The sequence below is a fragment of the Salvelinus fontinalis genome, chromosome 1 (assembly GCF_029448725.1).
Source record: "Salvelinus fontinalis isolate EN_2023a chromosome 1, ASM2944872v1, whole genome shotgun sequence".
Lineage (NCBI taxonomy): Eukaryota > Metazoa > Chordata > Actinopteri > Salmoniformes > Salmonidae > Salvelinus > Salvelinus fontinalis.
Window position 1 is genome coordinate 51389776 of NC_074665.1, and position 18338 is coordinate 51408113.

Below are 18338 nucleotides of genomic sequence, written 5' to 3' on the forward strand. Positions count from 1 at the left end.
TTCCCCATATTCAACTCCTTTCTTCTGCAAACCCTATGCTAATGTCAACATCAGATGGAGAGAAGAAATAGAGCAGGAAGAACGGATGTCTATTTTTTCCGGTACGGTGGGTGCTTACTTACTTGCGTGGGATTTCAATGGTAAATCACGACAATATAGCCAACCCTTGTACTGCAGTAGTATCTAGTAGTATAGTCTTTCTGTTCCTCACCTTTTTAAAAACTCCATGTATTCAGTGTGCTTGATTAGGCCCGTCCTCATCATAATAGTCTGAAAGCATTGTCGGTCGATGGCCCATAACTTCACATTGGTGAGAGCTGGAGAGGGAGAAGAGAGGAGTGATTAGAATAGTCAGGGAGAAACATGGATAGCAGCACAACATGGTACTGCTACCATGTTGTGTTGCTACCATACTGCGTTGTCATGTGTTGCTGCGCTGTTGTCTTAGGTCTCTCTTGTTGTGATGTATGTTTTGTCCTATTTTTTATTTTTATTTTTTTATTTTTTTTATCCTAGCCCCAGTCCCCGCAGGAGGCCTTTTGCCTTTTGGTAGGCCATCATTGTAAATAAGTATTTGCTCTTAACTGACTTGCCTAGTTAAATAAAGGTTCAATAAAATGTAAAACAGTTTTTGGGGCTGAGCCTGTCCGTGCATGTTTATCTGTTTTTTGCTGCATTTGTTTGTTTTGGTTATGACAGGTCAACTTGGTTGTCTGTGACACTGAATCATCCACTCCTAATCTCATACAGTAGGTTTTCAAACACACACACACGAGCACAAACCACAAATTCATGGACAAACATACACTTGTGGGCAGGCAAGATAACAGACACATAAACCCACCCATGAGCACACCCACACCTCCCAGGAGCAACACTTGAGCCCAGTGTTAGCTGTGTATTCTAACACAGGAGAGCAAAGGAGAGATGTTGTCATTAGACATTCAGGCTCTTTTTAGTCCCTCTTTTTAGTATTTCTATTAACAGTCTGAAACTGTCTGCAGCCCTCGTACCAACTAATGAGGAAGGAGACCGCAACAAACACTCTGCATCCTTCTTTCAGCACTAACTAAAACTAAAACTGAGGCTGGGTCCCATTCCAAAAACCTACTTCTCTTAGGCCTAGATAACTCACACACATGGAGCTGAAACACTGGTTAAATGGACGCAATATAGCAGATGGAGATTTCACAGCCTAGCAAAAGGGCTTAGTGAAAGGACCTCGTTACAATATTGCTTTCAGCTTTCCAATGCTATCAGGCTGTCTACTGCATGAAATCAAAGGCAGATGAAACCCACTGGGCAAAGACATCAATTCAATGTCTATTACACGTTGGTTCAATGTAATTTAATTGACATTATTGATTCAACCAGTGTGTGCCCAGTGAGAAGGGATCCAACCTATGATTGCTAGGGAAGAGACTGCCATTCCAGACCTCTAAACCCAAGCCTCAGGGAAGAGGGCTAGAAAAGCTTTTGGAGTAACACTCCTGTTAGGCCCAAAAGCAACAACCATTAAAGAGGAGAGACGTGGTGGTATAAACACAGACCCAACAGAGTGCTACGTCGGTAAGTGGACAATTCACAGGTTATGGGGAAATCAGATACTGAGAGGCCTGGAGAGCATTGCAGTGAGGTAAAAAGTGAGTTATTTGGAGACTTGACTAAATTGCAGTGAGATTTAGGGAGCTAGTTAGCCTGCAGTGTGTGTAGATTAATGTCTTAATGCTTGTGAGCCGTTGGCCATTAGCTTGACAGCTTAACACAGGGGCAAATTAAAGCCACTCTAGGCCCTGGGTAGACAGACAGGCAGGAAAGCAGGTGGAATGGTAAGGTGCTTGAGAAGTGTGGGAGTCTGGTAGTGAGGTAATTATGTTGAAATGGACTGAGAATACATGCATGATGCATACTGCATATGAAGTACCCCACATAAATCAGCACACGCATAAACGTGTGTTGATCTCTAAGTACACACACACACACAAGCACACACAGTCACACACACACACCTGGGATCTCATAATCCCTTACAGAAATTGGAATAACACTATTGCTAACACGAAAAAGGTGTGTGATCAAGTCTGCTACTGTCTTCATCGTACAAAGGACAAGTTACATCAGGATTTATGTTCTCACAGCAGACCGAGTGTGATCTCCCCTCAATTTGGTGTCATTAACAGTCTCTGCTTCTACCTTGTCCTTGACAGAAAAGCTCAGCCTGTCTGTCCAATACTTGCACTGCCAAAATCCTTCCACTCGCCCATACATTTCTTCCCCACTTCCCTTATCCAAAAGCGGCAGTACTGATAGTCTGTAGTTGTTTCCCTTCCCCCTTCTTGAACTGTCCCACTAGCTCTTGGGTAGGTTCTTGTTATTATCCTAGCAGGTAAAAGTGCAGTAATGCAACCATCACTCAAAAGCACCTGTTCAGAGAACAACTGTGAGTCATATAAGACAACTATCTAACATTATCTGTCTCAGACCTATATTTTTTGTTTCACTGGAATTGTGTCACATACAAATGGTGTTGGTCATTGCTTCAGGAGCCTTTGTGCTCCAACTATTAACAACGAGAAACACTGACATATCAATCACGGTAAAAAAAACATGAAATTGCCATCGGTTGAAAAAGTCTCTCCTGCCCAAGAGAGAAAGGCTTTGTTAAATCCCTTGTACAGCAGCTAAGGCCAGAGCTCTGCTTGTCAGGGGCTGGAGAGAATATATCACAGAGCAAAAGAGAAAGGATTGAACAAGATACTACACCTAAAGTCACCAGAAAAAAGTATTTGAATATCTTTACTTCTGAATGTATGTCACAACATTACATTTTCACGTAGGGCTAGGGCTGTTGCGGTGACCGTATTAACGCCACACCAGCAATCATGAATTGAGTCACAGTAATCTCCTCTTATGCACTCTGGACATACGTTGGTGGTGCCCAACTCACCGTTAGGCTTAATTTTTGGATGATCAATTTGAAGAAAGAAATTCAACAACAGGTTGAATCTGAGTGAAAAACATAGTCATTACGGATGTTTTCTCTAAGCCAAACACAACGAAACGGATGGTACTTTCTAAGGTGATGAATAATTCAAGGATATTTAAGACATTTCATGTAGAACCACCAAACGCATATTAGAGCTTACTCATACCAACCCCGAAAAAAACACTGGTTACCTTATGCTGTGCTCCAAACTTTCTATCCATGAGTATATAACATTTTATGAAATTGACCATATTAAAATATAATTGTAATTGTGCACACATTGATGTCAGACATGTACCTACCCCAGTGCTCTGTTGCTGATGACTGAGATGAATGCAGGAGCAGATTTCAGGAGCAGGACAAGACACCCTCTTTGTGACTGATGACTGACATAAGGGGATGTACGTGATAGGCCTATCTGACTTATATGATTATGATGGTCATACAGCATAACATCTATGATTTTTCCTCTTTGAATAACATTATTTTTCTCCCTCTGATTTGTTTTGGGGTCTGTGTTATTGAAGAGTAACTTCAACTGCTAACACTATGAAAGTGAATATTTCCATGCACGTCTTTCGGTGTAGGCGGAACAGGAGTTTTGAATAATCTCCATGTTTGAATTGTAGATTAAATCGGAAACGCCGAAGCAAAACTTCTGCCTAGAGCCATAATCCACTGGAATGTCACATGTAGCCTAATCTACACCTTGATTAGGATGATAGAAATCCTCATTATTTAGTTGAATGATTTTTCACTTTGAGCGTAATTATTTCTATATGTTTCATTGTAAAAACATGTTATTATGAATGTTCCCAAAAATGTTTCACTTGGTTTCCCAAATGAAGCACTGGGTAGATGCAGGAACATAGTTGGAGAGCCCATTTCATACAGTTTGTGCGGAATATCACCTGTCGCACAGCGAGAGGCTGCATGCTCCTCAAACAGTGGTTGATGCAGAAAGTGAAATAAGTGTTTTTATAAGCCCAGCCATTTGTAGATGTTCCAAAGGCATGCATCCGTGGCTTGTATGCGCGAGACCTGGAGATGGTGAACATGTTTATGTTAGTTACGGTCAATTACCGTGAGACAGGCACTCATTTGCATGACAATAACCGGCTGACCACAGCCCTAGGTGGGGCTACTGCCAAAATGAATTATATAATTAAATAGAATAGAATAATGTCAAACATACAACAACTTTTTTTTATATAGAAGTCACCAATTAATTACTTAAAGTTTCAGTTTGTGTACTAATATTGTTACAAGCAGGCAAATGTTTAATCATCATACCAATGTTATAGTCCAATTTTTGCTCACCGTTCTTGTGATCATTTTGACCCCACGGGGTGGAGCCCCAGATCGAGGGAGATTATCAGTGGTCTTGTATGTCTTCCATTTCCTAATAATTGCTCCCACAGTTGATTTCTTCAAACCAAGCTGCTTACCTATTGCAGATTCAGTCTTCCCAGCCTGGTGCAGGTCTACAATTTTGTTTCTGGTGTCCTTTGACAGCTCTTTGGTCTTGGCCATAGTGGAGTTTGGAGTGTGACTGTTTGAGGTTGTGGACAGGTGTCTTTTATACTGATAACAAGTTCAAACAGGTGCCATTAATACAGGTAACGAGTGGAGGACATAGGAGCCTCTTAAAGAAGAAGTTACAGGTCTGTGAGAGCCAGAAATCTTGCTTGTTTGTAGGTGACCAAATACTTATTTTCCACCATAATTTACAAATAAATTCATAAAAAATCCTACAATGTGATTTTCTGGATTTTCTTTTCTCATTTTGTCTGTCATAGTTGAAGTGTACCTATGATGAAAATTACAGGCCTCTCTCATCTTTTTAAGTGGGAGAACTTGCACAATTGGTGGCTGACTAAATACTTTTTTGCCCCACTGTACATGAAAAGGAGCACTGTCATGTGTGCTCCCTCCCCGGCCTCGAGGTCCCCAGGCTGCTCGTTATGGCGCACACCTGTCACCATCGTTATGCGCACCTGCACATCATCAGTGTCACGACTTCAACCGAGGCAGGCTCTCCTTCCCGTTCGGGTGGCGCTCGGCGGTCGTCGTCACCGGCCTACTAGCTGCTACTGACTCTTTTTCCTCCCCCTCCTTATGTGTTTATGGTTATCACCTGGTTTGAGGGAATTGGCAATCAGGGTGGCTTTATTAGTCAGCCAGCCTGTCTGCTTCTTTGTGCGGGATTGTTCGTCTGTTTCTTTGGATTTCGGGAGTGGTTCGTGTGTGTGTACTGGTTTTGTCTTCATGTTTAAAGACAGGTGTTTATTTGACACCCAATAGTACGGTTTGGACATTGTTTGTTTACGAGTTGGGAATTAAACTCAACCTATTGAAGCTCTGCTGTTCCTGCGTCTGATTCCACAAAACCCCGACACCTAGAGCGTTACAGAATCCCGCACCTTCATGGAGTCAGCAGGAGCAGCAGCTAACCCTCTCCCATCGATGGAGGAACGGGTTCTCCACCACACCACCGTCCTCCATCGGATCGGATCCGCCATGGATCAAATGATGGAGAGAATGGAGCGATGGGAGAGGAGTGGGCTCCTCTCTCCACCTTCGGCTCCCCCTCCCCAGGATTCTCCATCCCCCGGCTCCAGCGCGCTCCGTCTTACAGCGCGCTCCGTCTTTCCCCGAGGGATTATGATGGAACAGCGGCAGGTTGTCAGGGGTTTTTACTCCAACTGGAGCTATACCTGGCCACTGTTCGCCCCACTCCCTCGGGAGCGGAGAGGGTGAGTGTCCTCGTCTCCTGCTTAACGGGTCGTGCTCTGGAGTGGGCCAACGCAGTCTGGAATGGCCCGGACTCCGTGAAGGAGCACTACCCGGAGTTTACCCGTCGTTTTCGTGCTGTGTTCGACCACCCCACAGACGGCCGAGCGGCGGGTGAGAGACTATTTCATCTAAGGCAGGAGAGGAGGAGCGCACAGGATTTCGCGCTGGAGTTCCGGACCTTGGCCGCGGGATCAGGGTGGAACGACAGGGCCCTTATTGACCACTACCGGTGTAGTCTCCGGGAGGACGTCCGTAGGGAGCTAGCGTGTCGGGACATCGCTCTGTCGTTGGATGAGCTCATCGACATGTCCATCCGACTGGACAATCTGCTGGCTGCCCGCGGGCGTTCGGAGAGGGTCCTGTGCGTTCCACCACCCAGCGCCCCGGCTCCCATCCCGATGGAGTTGGGAGGGGCCGCGCCTAGGGGTATCGGAGGACGAGGCCTCCCCTGCACCAACTGTGGTCGGAGAGGACACACGGCCGATCGGTGCTGGGGGGGTCTGTCTGGGAGTCGAGATGTCAGGCGGGACGCTTCTCGATCAACCCAGGTGAGTCAGCACCAAACTCACTCAGAACCTCCTGTCGGTCACATGTTTGTCTCAATTTTTTTCCTTGATTTTATCCCCTCTTCTCAGCATAGGGCACTAGTCGATTCAGGTGCAGCTGGGAACTTTATGGATCGCGGACTCGCCCGAGAGTTGGGCGTTCCGCTTGTGCCGATAGATTCTCCCTTTCCCGTGCACTCCCTAGATAGCCGGCCATTAGGGTCAGGGGTGGTCAGGGAGGCCACAGTTCCCCTGGACATGGTGACGCAGGGGAATCATAGGGAACGTATCAGTCTATACATTATCGATTCGCCTGCGTTTCCAGTGGTGCTGGGTATTCCCTGGCTGGCCCGGCACAATCACAATATTTCGTGGAGACAGGGGGTTCTCCACGGGTGGTCAGAGGAGTGTTCTGGAAGGTGTCTGGGAGTTTCCATTGGTGCCACGTCGGTGGAGAGTCCAGACCAGGGTTCCACGGTGCGCATTCCCCCCGAGTATGCCGATTTGGCAATCGCTTTCTGTAAAAAGAAAGCGACGAAATTACCACCACATCGACCGGGTAGGGATTGTGCGATAGATCTCCAGGTTAACGCTGCGCTTCCTAAGAGTCACGTGTACCCTTTGTCCCAAGAGGAGACGTTGGCTATGGAGACATATGTCACGGAATCTCTGGGACAGGGGTACATTCGGCCCTCCATCTCACCCGTCTCCTCGAGTTTCTTTTTTGTGAAGAAAAAGGAGGGAGGTTTGCGTCCGTGTATTGATTATAGAGGTCTAAATGCCATCACGGTGGGGTTTAGTTACCCACTACCTCTCATCGCTTCGGCGGTGGAATCATTTCACGGAGCGCAGTTCTTTACAAAACTGGACCTCAGGAGCGCGTACAGCCTGGTGCGTATTCGGGAGGGAGACGAGTGGAAAACCGCATTTAGTACCACATCGGGCCACTATGAGTACTGCGTCATGCCGTATGGGTTAAAGAATGCTCCAGCCGTGTTCCAATCCTTTGTAGACGACATTCTCAGGGACCTGCACGGGCAGGGGGTAGTTGTGTATATCGATGACATTCTGATCTACTCAACTACTCACGCCGCGCATGTATCTCTAGTGCGCAAAGTGCTTGGCAGACTGCTGGAGCATGACTTATACGTCAAGGCTGAGAAGTGTGTGTTTTCCAAACAAGCCGTCTCCTTCCTGGGTTATCGCATTTCCACCTCGGGGGTGGTGGTGGAGAGTGACCGCATAAAGGCCGTGCGTAATTGGCCGACTCCGACCACGGTAAAAGAGGTGCAGCGGTTTTTGGGTTTTGCCAACTACTACCGGAGATTTATCCGGGGTTTTGGCCAGGTAGCGGCTCCCATTACCTCACTGCTGAGGGGGGGTCCGGTGAGGTTGCGGTGGTCAGCGCCGGCGGACGGAGCTTTCAACAGGTTGAAGGTTCTGTTCACGGAGGCTCCCGTGTTGGCGCATCCGGATCCCTCTTTAGCATTCATAGTGGAGGTGGACGCTTCCGAGGCTGGGGTGGGTGCCGTGCTATCACAGCGCTCGGGTGCGCCACCAAAACTCCGCCCCTGCGCTTTCTTCTCTAGTAAGCTCAGTGCAGCGGAGCGTAACTATGATGTGGGGGATCGGGAGTTGTTAGCGGTGGTCAGGGCTCTGAAGGTGTGGAGACACTGGCTTGAGGGGGCTAAGCACCCTTTTCTCATCTGGACCGACCACCAGAATCTGGAGTATATTCGGGCAGCTAGGAGACTGAACCCACGTCAGGCAAGGTGGGCCATGTTTTTCAACCGGTTTAGGTACACGTTGTCCTATAGACCCGGTTCAAAAAACGTAAAGGCAGACGCACTGTCCCGCCTTTACGACACGGAGGAGAGGACCACTGAACCCACTCCCATCATCCCCGCCTCGAGGCTGATCGCGCCGGTGGTATGGGAGGTGGACTCGGACATCGAGCGGGCGCTACGGGCGGAACCCGCGCCTCCTCAGTGTCCGGCGGGCCGTAAGTACGTACCGCTTGGTGTTCGGGACCGCCTTATTCGGTGGGCTCATGTCCTACCCTCCTCGGGTCACCCTGGGGTGACAAGGACAGTGGGGAGCCTTCGGGGGAGGTATTGGTGGCCTACCTTAGCTCGAGACGTTAGGGTTTATGTCTCCTCCTGTTCGGTATGCGCTCAGAGTAAGGCTCCTAGGCACCTTCCTCGAGGGAAGTTGCAACCCCTCCCCATTCCACAACGGCCATGGTCTCATCTGTCTGTAGACTTCCTGACCGATCTGCCTCCCTCTCAGGGAAACACTACGGTTCTGGTAATTGTGGATCGGTTTTCTAAGTCCTGTCGTCTCCTCCCGTTGCCCGGTATCCCTACTGCCCTACAGACTGCAGAGGCCTTATTCACTCACGTCTTCCGGCACTACGGGGTGCCGGAGGATATTGTTTCTGATCGGGGCCCCCAGTTCACGTCCCGAGTGTGGAGGGCGTTCATGGAGCGTCTGGGGGTCACGGTCAGCCTGACTTCCGGGTATCACCCCGAGAGTAATGGGCAGGTGGAGAGAGTGAACCAGAAGGTGGGTAGGTTTCTGCGGTCGTATTGTCAGGACCGGCCAAGGGAGTGGGCGAGATACATTCCCTGGGCTGAGATGGCCCAGAACTCACTACGCCACTCCTCTACTAATGTGTCCCCCTTTCAGTGTGTGTTGGGGTACCAGCCGGTCCTGGCACCATGGCATCCGAGCCAGACCGAGGCTCCTGCGGTGGATGAGTGGGTACAGCGCTCCATGGAGACCTGGAGGGCCGTCCGGGAGTCCCTTCAACAAGCTACTGGAAGGCAGAAGAGGAGCGCTGACCGCCACCGCAGTGAGGCCCCCGTGTTTGTACCGGGGGAAAGGGTCTGGCTCTCGACCCGAAACCTACCCCTCCGCTTGCCCTGCCGGAAGCTGAGGCCGCAGTGTGTAGGGCCATTCAAAGTCCTGAGGAGAATAAACGAGGTGTGTTATCGATTAAAACTCCCTTCCTATTATCGTATTAACCCCTCGTTTCATGTGTCTCTCCTCAGGCCGGTGGTAGCTGGTCCCCTGCAGGACGGTGAGGTACCGGAGGTCCCTCCTCCCCCTCTGGACATCGAGGGGTCCCCGGCGTACACGATACGGGCCATTCTGGACTCGAGACGCCGGGCGAGGGGCCTACAGTACCTCGTGGACTGGGAGGGGTACGGTCCGGAGGAGAGGTGCTGGGTACCGGTGGAGGACATGTTGGATCCATCTATGGTAAAGGATTTCCATCGCCTCCATCCGGAGCGCCCTGCGCCTCGTCCTCCGGGTCGACCTCGAGGCCGGTGTCGGCGAGCTGCGGGAGCCGCGCGTCAGAGGGGGGGTACTGTCACGACTTCAACCGAGGCAGGCTCTCCTTCCCGTTCAGGTGGCGCTCGGCGGTCGTCGTCACCGGCCTACTAGCTGCTACTGACTCTTTTTCCTCCCCCTCCTTATGTGTTTATGGTTATCACCTGGTTTGAGGGAATTGGCAATCAGGGTGGCTTTATTAGTCAGCCAGCCTGTCTGCTTCTTTGTGCAGGATTGTTCGTCTGTTTCTTTGGATTTCGGGAGTGGTTCGTGTGTGTGTACTGGTTTTGTCTTCATGTTTAAAGACAGGTGTTTATTTGACACCCAGTAGTACGGTTTGGACATTGTTTGTTTACGAGTTGGGAATTAAACTCAACCTATTGAAGCTCTGCTGTTCCTGCGTCTGATTCCACAAACACCCCGACACCTAGAGCGTTACAATCAGACTCACCTGGACTCCATCACCTCCCTGATTACCTTCCCTATATATGTCACTCCCTTTGGTTCCTTCCCCAGGCGTTATTGTTTCTGTTCCAGTGTCATGTCTGTGCGTTGTTCGTGGTTTCTTGTTTTGTATTACGTTACGTTTATTTATTAAAACACTCACTCCCTGAACTTGCTTCCCGACTCAGTCTATGACTAGGGTGGCTGGAGACTGACAATTTTTAGGGCATTCCTCTGACACCGCCTGGAATAGAGGTCTTAGATTATTTTTTTTATTTTACCGTTATTTTTACCAGGTAAGTTGACTGAGAACACGTTCTCATTTGCAGCAACGACCTGGGGAATAGTTACAGGGGAGAGGAGGGGGATGAATGAGCCAATTGTAAACTGGCAGGAAGGTCGGCCCCAGTGATGAACTGGGATGTATGCACTACCCTCTGTAGCGCCTTGCAGTCGAATGTCAAGCACTTGCCATACTAAGCGGTGATGCAACCAGTCAAGATGCTCTCAATGACACAGCTGTAGAACTTTGAGGATCTGTGGGCCCATGCCAAATCTTTTCAGCCTGCTGAGGGACAAGAGGCGTTGTTGTGCCCTTTTTACGACTGTCTTGGTGTGTTTGGACTAGGGCCACGTTGTGTTAAAAAAAGATAGGGAGTGCCTCCGCATGTTGTCTCTCTCCTCCCTGCTGCAGCGAAAAGGCAAGTGTTTATTGCGTTGTCCTTGCTGAATCTGCAGCGTCATTTTAGCCATTAATTTCTTACTTGTTTCTCTGACTGCAAAGTTCTGTTAACAAAATCCCTCATTTATTTAGGAAAAACATTCCCTATTCCCTCAACCCTGGCGCTCTACACGTGAAACACGTATGCATCACATGCATGTGAACAAAAGGGCCTGAATTATAGCCTATCCTAATCACATCAATTCATTGGTTCTAACAAACTCAGAACACCGTAACACATGTGACAGAAAAATTGATGTTTTAGGACGTGAATAAGAAACTCGAAACGGGCAAGTGTTTACTGGTTGCTCAGGAGGGAAAGAGGAAGTCAGATCTGTGGACATATGACTTGTGGAAACTAATGGAGATCAAAATGGGGGTATAAGAGCAAGAGCTGCTGGAGTATTATGTGTGCCAAACAGGTGCTGTTATTATGTTTTCTGACCATTTGAAAAAGTGTAAACAATGCTAAATAAATTATAAGTGTATCAGAGAGCCTTTATTACAGCAAAGACTAAAAACTGCTGCATACATTCGTAAATTGTGGTTTGTTGTTGAGGCTAATTTTTATTATTATTAATATTGTTATTTTAGTTTTAAACTAAAATGCCTGATTGCATTTCAAAGAATAAATGCTGTGTGATTACATGAATGAATGAATGATTAATTGATTGATACAGTAGCCTATATAGTGCATTCGGAAAGTATTCAGACCCCTTGACTTTTTCCACATTTTGTTACGTTACAGGCTTATTCTAAAATAGATTAAATAGCTTTTAAAATTATCTACACAAAATAACCCATAATGACAAGGCAAAAATAGGTTTTTAGAAATTTTAGCAAATGTATTAAACATTTTAAACTGAAATATCACATTTACATAAGTATTCAGACCCTTTAAATCAAATTGTATTTATTATATGAGCCGAACACGACAGATGTAGATCATACAGTGAAATGAGACCCTTTACTCAGTACTTTGTTGAAGCACCTTTGGCAGCGATTACAGCCTGTATTTGGGAGTTACTCCCATTCTTCTTTGCAGATCCTCTCAAGCTCTGTCAGGTTGGATGGGGAGAGTCGCTGCACAGCTATTTTCAGGCCTCTCCAGAGTTGTTTGATTAAGTTGAAGTCCGGGCTCTGGCTGGGCCACTCAAGAACATTCAGAGACTTGAAATGTCCCGAAGCCACTATTGCTTTGTCTTGGCTGTGTGCTTAGGGTCATTGTTCTGTTGGAAGGTGAACCTTCCCCCCAGTCTGAGGTCCTGAGCACTCTGGAGAATGTTTTCATCAAGGATCTCTCTGTACTTTGCCACGATCCTGACTAGTCTCCCAGTCCCTGCCGCTAAAAAACATCCCCACAGCACGATGTTTCCACCGTCATGGTTCACCGTAGGGATGGTGCCAGGTTTTCTCTAGACGTGACATTCAGGTCAAAGTGTTCAATCTGAAAAAAACTATATATATTTAACCTTTATTTAGCTAGGCAAGTCAGTTAAGAACAACATTTTATTTTACAATGACGTCTACCCCGACCAAACCCTCCCCTAAACCGGACAATGCTTTTGCGATTTGTGCGCCACACTATGAGACTCTCGATCATAGCAGGTTGTGTTACAGCCCGGGATCGACACCAGGGTCTGTAGTGATGCCTCTAGCACTGAGATGCAGTGCCTTAGACCGCTGCGCCACTCGGGAGCCCAGAGAATCTTATTTCTCATGGTCTGAGAGTCTTTAGGTGCCTTTTGGCAAACTCCAAGCAGGCTGTTATGTGCCTTTCATTGAGAAGTGGCTTCCTTCTGGAAGGTTCTCCGATCTCCACAGAGAAACTCTAGAAGTCTGTCAGAGTGACCATCGGGTTCTTGGTCACCTCCCTGACCAAGGTCCTTCTCCCCCGATTGCTCAGTTTGGCCGGGCGGCCAGCTCTAGGAATAGTCTTGGTGGTTACAAACTTCTTCAATTTAAGAATGATGGAGGCCACTGTGTTCTTGGAGACCTTCAATGCTGCAGAAATGTTTTAGTACCCCACCCCAGATCTCTTCCTCGACACAATGGGACTTGTCGACCTCATGGCTTGGTTTTTGCTCTGACATGCACAGTCAACTTATATAGACAGTTGTGTGCCTTTCCAAATCATATCCAATCAATTGAATTTACCACAGACAGACTCCAATCAAGTTGTAGAAACATCTCAAGGATGATCAATGGAAACAGGATGCCCCTGAGCTCAATTTCGAGTCTCATACTAAAGGGCCTGAATACTTATGTTACAAATGTATTTCTGTTTTTATCTTTAATACATTTGCAAAAAAAAAAGAAAAAAGTTTTCACTTTGTTATGATGGGGTATTGTGTATAGATTGCTGAATTAAAAAATATATGTAATCCATTTTAGAATGAGGCTGTAACGTAAGAAAATGTGGAAAAAGTCAAGGAGTCTAAATACTTTCCGAAGTCACTGTAAATATCATGGGGCTGTCCATGGTACTGATTATGTGTGTGTGTGTGTGTGTGTGTGTGTGTGTGTGTGTGTGTGTGTGTGTGTGTGTGTGTGTGTGTGTGTGTGTGTGTGTGTGTGTGTGTGTGTGTGTGTGTGTGTGTGTGTGTGTGTGTATCCCAAAACTGTTGTGAGAAAGTAAAAGATATTTAGGACAATATAGGATGAATCACAATAATTGTTCGCTAAAATAATAATTGCTTTGCCAAAATGTAATTTTTGTAATGGCAATACTGATAAGATGTAAGAATCCTTTGCATAAACTTTCTATATTACTTCAAATATTAATATCTAAATATGTAAATGTAGATAAACAGGATTGTGTGTGTGTGTGTGTGTGTGTGTGTGTGTGTGTGTGTGTGTGTGTGTGTGTGTGTGTGTGTGTGTGTGTGTGTGTGTGTGTGTGTGTGTGTGTGTGTGTGTGTGTGTGTGTGTGTGTGTGTGTGTGTGTGTGTGTGTGTGTGTGTAATAGCGTGCACAAATTACTGTATTGTGTGACTTGTTAAGCACATTTTTACTCCTGAACTTATTTATGCTTGCCATAACAAAGGGGTTAAATATATATAGTATATATATATTTTTCGAAATTTCAACCAACCCACCCCAATAAAATATGGTCCGGCCCTTTTAAAGATAAAATATGAATATACAAGTTTTGCAAGTTTTAAATCACACATTATCAACATAGTGTTGCTGAAAATGTGCAGTTCTGTTTTCTGGGTCACGGAACAAAACACATTGGGTGGGAGTCCCTTGAACTATTCATCTCTTGTCAAATATTCTCTGCTGTGCTACGAAGTGTAATGAAGTTGAAAATAACTCTAGTATATTTTATACACAGCCCCTCTCTGGTCCCGTATGGCTCAGCTTGGCTTTGAAAAGCTGCATGGCACCAGCATTATAATGAGCTGTGACAAATGCCCCTCATGTCAGTTTCACGGGAACAAAGACAACCACAAGAAAAGACACATAAATAAGGTACTTTGTGAATTTCCTTACACAGGTCAAGTCCCATAATCCTGTACTATCCAATGGAGGGAGAACAATAGTGTGTATCTTTCTCAGCAGTGAAAAGAGACACACAGGATACAACTGCATCTGAAAAACACATCTGAAAAAGGGCTCCTACAAAGGATGGATGACAATTGTTCATATCTGTCTCGAAGGACCATGAAAAAAAGTGCCACCTTTAACCGGTCTCATTAGGATAAAAGGTCCAGAGTTCCTGGTTACAGAGAGGCCACAGAGTTTATGAGCCTAGACTCATGGGCACTGCTTTCTGAAGAAGAAAGTGATAGTTAGAAAGCCACACTTTGTAAGGGGGCTCAGGGTTTTCTACATCAGCCGTACCCCACTATTATAATGGAGGATAGAATGACTGTATTTCTCTTAAAATGTTTCTTTGATTAACACTTTTCGAAAGAAAAGTTCCAAAAAGGTTATTTGGCTGTCCCTATAGGATAACCATATTTGGTTCCAGCTAGATCCCTTTTGGCTTCCACATAGAACTCTCTGTAGACAGCAGCTGTATCGGTATAATATCACTAAGGAAGCCAAGTTAGTAAAAAATCCATATTACAACTTATGTTGTGAAATTTGCTTTGTTTGCTCTGTAACCCATTTGTTCATATGCCACTGTGATATACATTATTAAGGCTTTGACAACAAAAAGACAACAGTCACAAAGTGGCAGAATAAATTCAACTACACATATGTTTGCTTCATCACAAAACCAGAGCAACATCTATCCAGTGAAGTCCACAAAGCAAATGTTGCATGTACCAAATAGTTATATGACCTGCTGCATAGTCAATCAAGGTTTCAACAGTTTACTGAACAACGACTGATTTAGAACCACGGAGAGTTACCGCAAGTCAGCTCAAAGACAACAGGAGTACTGCCTTCACTATTCCAGCACCATTTCAACTTAAACATTTAAACATCATCAAATCTACAAAGCTATATACTGTATGCTTAGTTTAATACATTCAAAACAAATGTAAAGATATCAAAAAACAATTCTCTGTTGAAGGCCGATACGTAAAGCTTAATAAAAAGCAGTGACACTAGCAAGAGCAATGTGCGGGTTTCTTATTTTTTCTCATCTTAGTTTAATATACTGAAAACAAATTTTAAACAATTTAGTCCAATCAGTATTGCTAAATATTATGTGGCCTTCGATGGTACTGATTTTTGTGTGTGTCTGTGTGTGTGTGTGCGTACGTACGTGCGTAAGTAAACTTTTTTTTTGACTCACCCTACTTGTAGACTAGTTGAACGCCAATGCAATCCTCCTCTCTTTCATGTTGGCAAAACTATCAATGGCTCTGTCGTACAGTAGGCTTTAAGTTTTTGTTGTTAAAGGCTACCTAGCTAAAATGCTTGCTAGCCTAACTTCCTCGCATGGTTAACAATGAACCAGCTAAGTTAACTAGCTAGTTAACGTGAGCCTACTAGGCTACACCTAGGCTACGTATTGAACTTCAATCGTTTCAGGCCAGTTCCACAATTTATGAATTAGTGGTTAGTTCAGAATCGTCATAACTATTGGCCTGTACAGAGAATTAAGTCAAAACCAAATCCAAATCTCCATCTCCATCCATGGCTTAGGAAAGGGCCGATTTAGCAAGCTAGCTATTGCAGGACATCAACACAAGCAGACCAGAAACTGACACATTTTGCTTAGGATGTGATTTGATTGGTGTTAACCCAAATTCAAACTGACCTCCCTTGGGGAGAGTTTTGTTGCGCATGGAAAACCAACAGTTGATCTCAGCTAATCCTTTTTATTTAGGGAGGCCAAATGCTTGCTGGCATCAATCAATCAAATGCTAGGGTGGCAACATGTCATACTCTTTTGTTCCAGACAGCATCAGATACATTGGCTACAAAGTGAACAGACAGAAAATTATTAAAACACAGAGAGCCGCAAGAGACAATATTTATTTATTTTTATTTATTTTATACAGAACTATCTATAGAAAGGGTTCTACATGGATCCCAAAAGGGTTCTTCAAAGGGTTATCCTATTGGGAGAGTCGAGGAACCCTTTAAGATTCTAAGGTTCTAGCTCCTTTCGTACCTCTCTATCCCCCCCCCCCTCTCTCTTCCAAATGTTTCTCTCTCTCTCCATCCCTCACTCCGGAGGCCCATTCCCCCTCATCATACTCTATAATTATATCACTGTCGCATGGAAAGGCAAATGTGTTGGAATACTGAAGGAATGTTAATTAACACCTGTCTTTATCTAAACTTTCTCAGCGGTGGTTATTAGGGTATTAGCTACTCTGAGAATTATTATGAAGCCCTCTCTATAATTAACCTGAGGTTAGTTAGGTAGCTCTGAGAGGACGAGGGGCTTGTCTGTCTCAACTGCTGCTGCTGGGCACATTCACAGTGAGAAGTGACATGCTGTTGTACAATTGTAGTGTGTGACATTGAAGAGATCCAAACACACGTACAGTATAAACTCAGTTTATTAGGTACAGCAATCTAATACCGGGTCGGACCACCCTTTCCCTCCAGAACAGAGTTCTTGGAAACATGGTATCAAGGGACCTAACCTGTGCCAGGAAAACATTCGCCACACCATTACACCACCGCCACCAGCCTGTACCGTTGACACCTGGCAGGATGGGGCCATGGACTTATGCTGCTTATGCCAAATCCTGACAACTCGATATAAGGAAGATGTTCCTAATGTTTTGTAAACTTAGTGTCACTGTTGTTATATGTGTATCCTCATTCACGCTTGACTTCAGTCACTGTTACTCTACCCACAAGCAAGCACACAAGGCCCGCCATTGTCCCCCATTAGGCAAATCACATCATACATCTATACTCCTGGTTCCTGTTTACAAATCGAAGCTCAAACGGAGCGAGTCACGGTCACCCATGACTCGCTCCGTTGAGAAATGGTCACCAGAATCAGAGATTATGCAACAGGACTGATTTGCTAGCATTGATTGGAATATGTTCCCGAGACTCCGCCGATAACATCGACGAGCTAACCACCTCGGTCACTGGCTTCATTAGGAAATGCTTCAGCGACGTTGTCGACACAGTGAAGGTTCGCTGCATCCCCAATTAAAAGTCCTGGATTAACATAGAGGACAGGGTTACCACACACAAGGCTATTGCAGACAACCCTGAGCCTACGGCTAAAGACTGAAACACGTACAAGAAGTCCCGCTACGACCTCAAAAGAGTCATCAAACAAGCAAAAGGACATTAAAGGAATAAGGGGAAATCATATTACATAGGCTCTGATGCCTTCCGCATGTGGCAGGGGCTACAGTCCATTACGGGTTACAAAGGAAGACCCAGCCGTGATCTGCCCAATGATACCTCTCTACCAGATGAACTCCATGCTTTTTATGCACGCCCAGACAATAACAACACATGCCGCGCACGAGGGCCGGCGCTGACACAGAGGACTGGGTGATCTCGCTCTCTGAGGCCGACGTGAGTAAGGTCTTTAATCAGGTCAAAACCCGCAAGTCCGCAGGTCCGGACGGTATTCCAAGGTGCTTTCTCAGAGCATGCGCAGAACAACTGGCACCAATATTCACTGTCATTTTTAACCTCTCCTTGTCTCAGTCTGTAATCCCCATATGTCCTAAACTGACCACCATCATTCCTGCTCCCAACAACTCTAAGGCTTCATGCCACAATGACTACCGACTTGTAGCACTCATCTGTAATCATGAAGTGTTGGTTATGGCACACATCAACTCCATCATCCCAGAAACCCTAGACCCACTCCAAATTGCATACCACCCCACCAAATCATAGATGATGGAATCTCAATTGCACGCCACACTGCCCTCAACACCAAAATAAGAGGAATACTTATGTGAGAATGTTGTTCATTGACTCTACCTCAGCGTTCAACACAATTGTCCTCTCCAAACTCATCACCAAGCTTAGGACCCTGGGACTGAACACCTCCCTCTGCAACTAGATCCTGGACTTTCTTACAGGCCAACCCCAGGTGTTGAGGGTAGGAAATATC

At 45.8% G+C, this 18338-nt stretch overlaps 1 protein-coding gene across 1 annotated transcript in view; it reads right to left on the bottom strand.

The window, feature by feature from the left end:
• The window catches only part of LOC129857370 (cGMP-dependent protein kinase 1-like), a 45323-nt gene extending 45012 nt beyond the window's left edge, over positions 1 to 311 (bottom strand). Inside the window, exon 1 of the mRNA XM_055925549.1 lies at positions 212 to 311. Coding sequence (XP_055781524.1) covers positions 212 to 264 — 53 coding nt within the window. The 5' untranslated portion in view covers positions 265 to 311. The remainder of the gene's footprint in view (positions 1 to 211) is intronic.
• Positions 312 to 18338: the final 18027 nt, after the last annotated feature.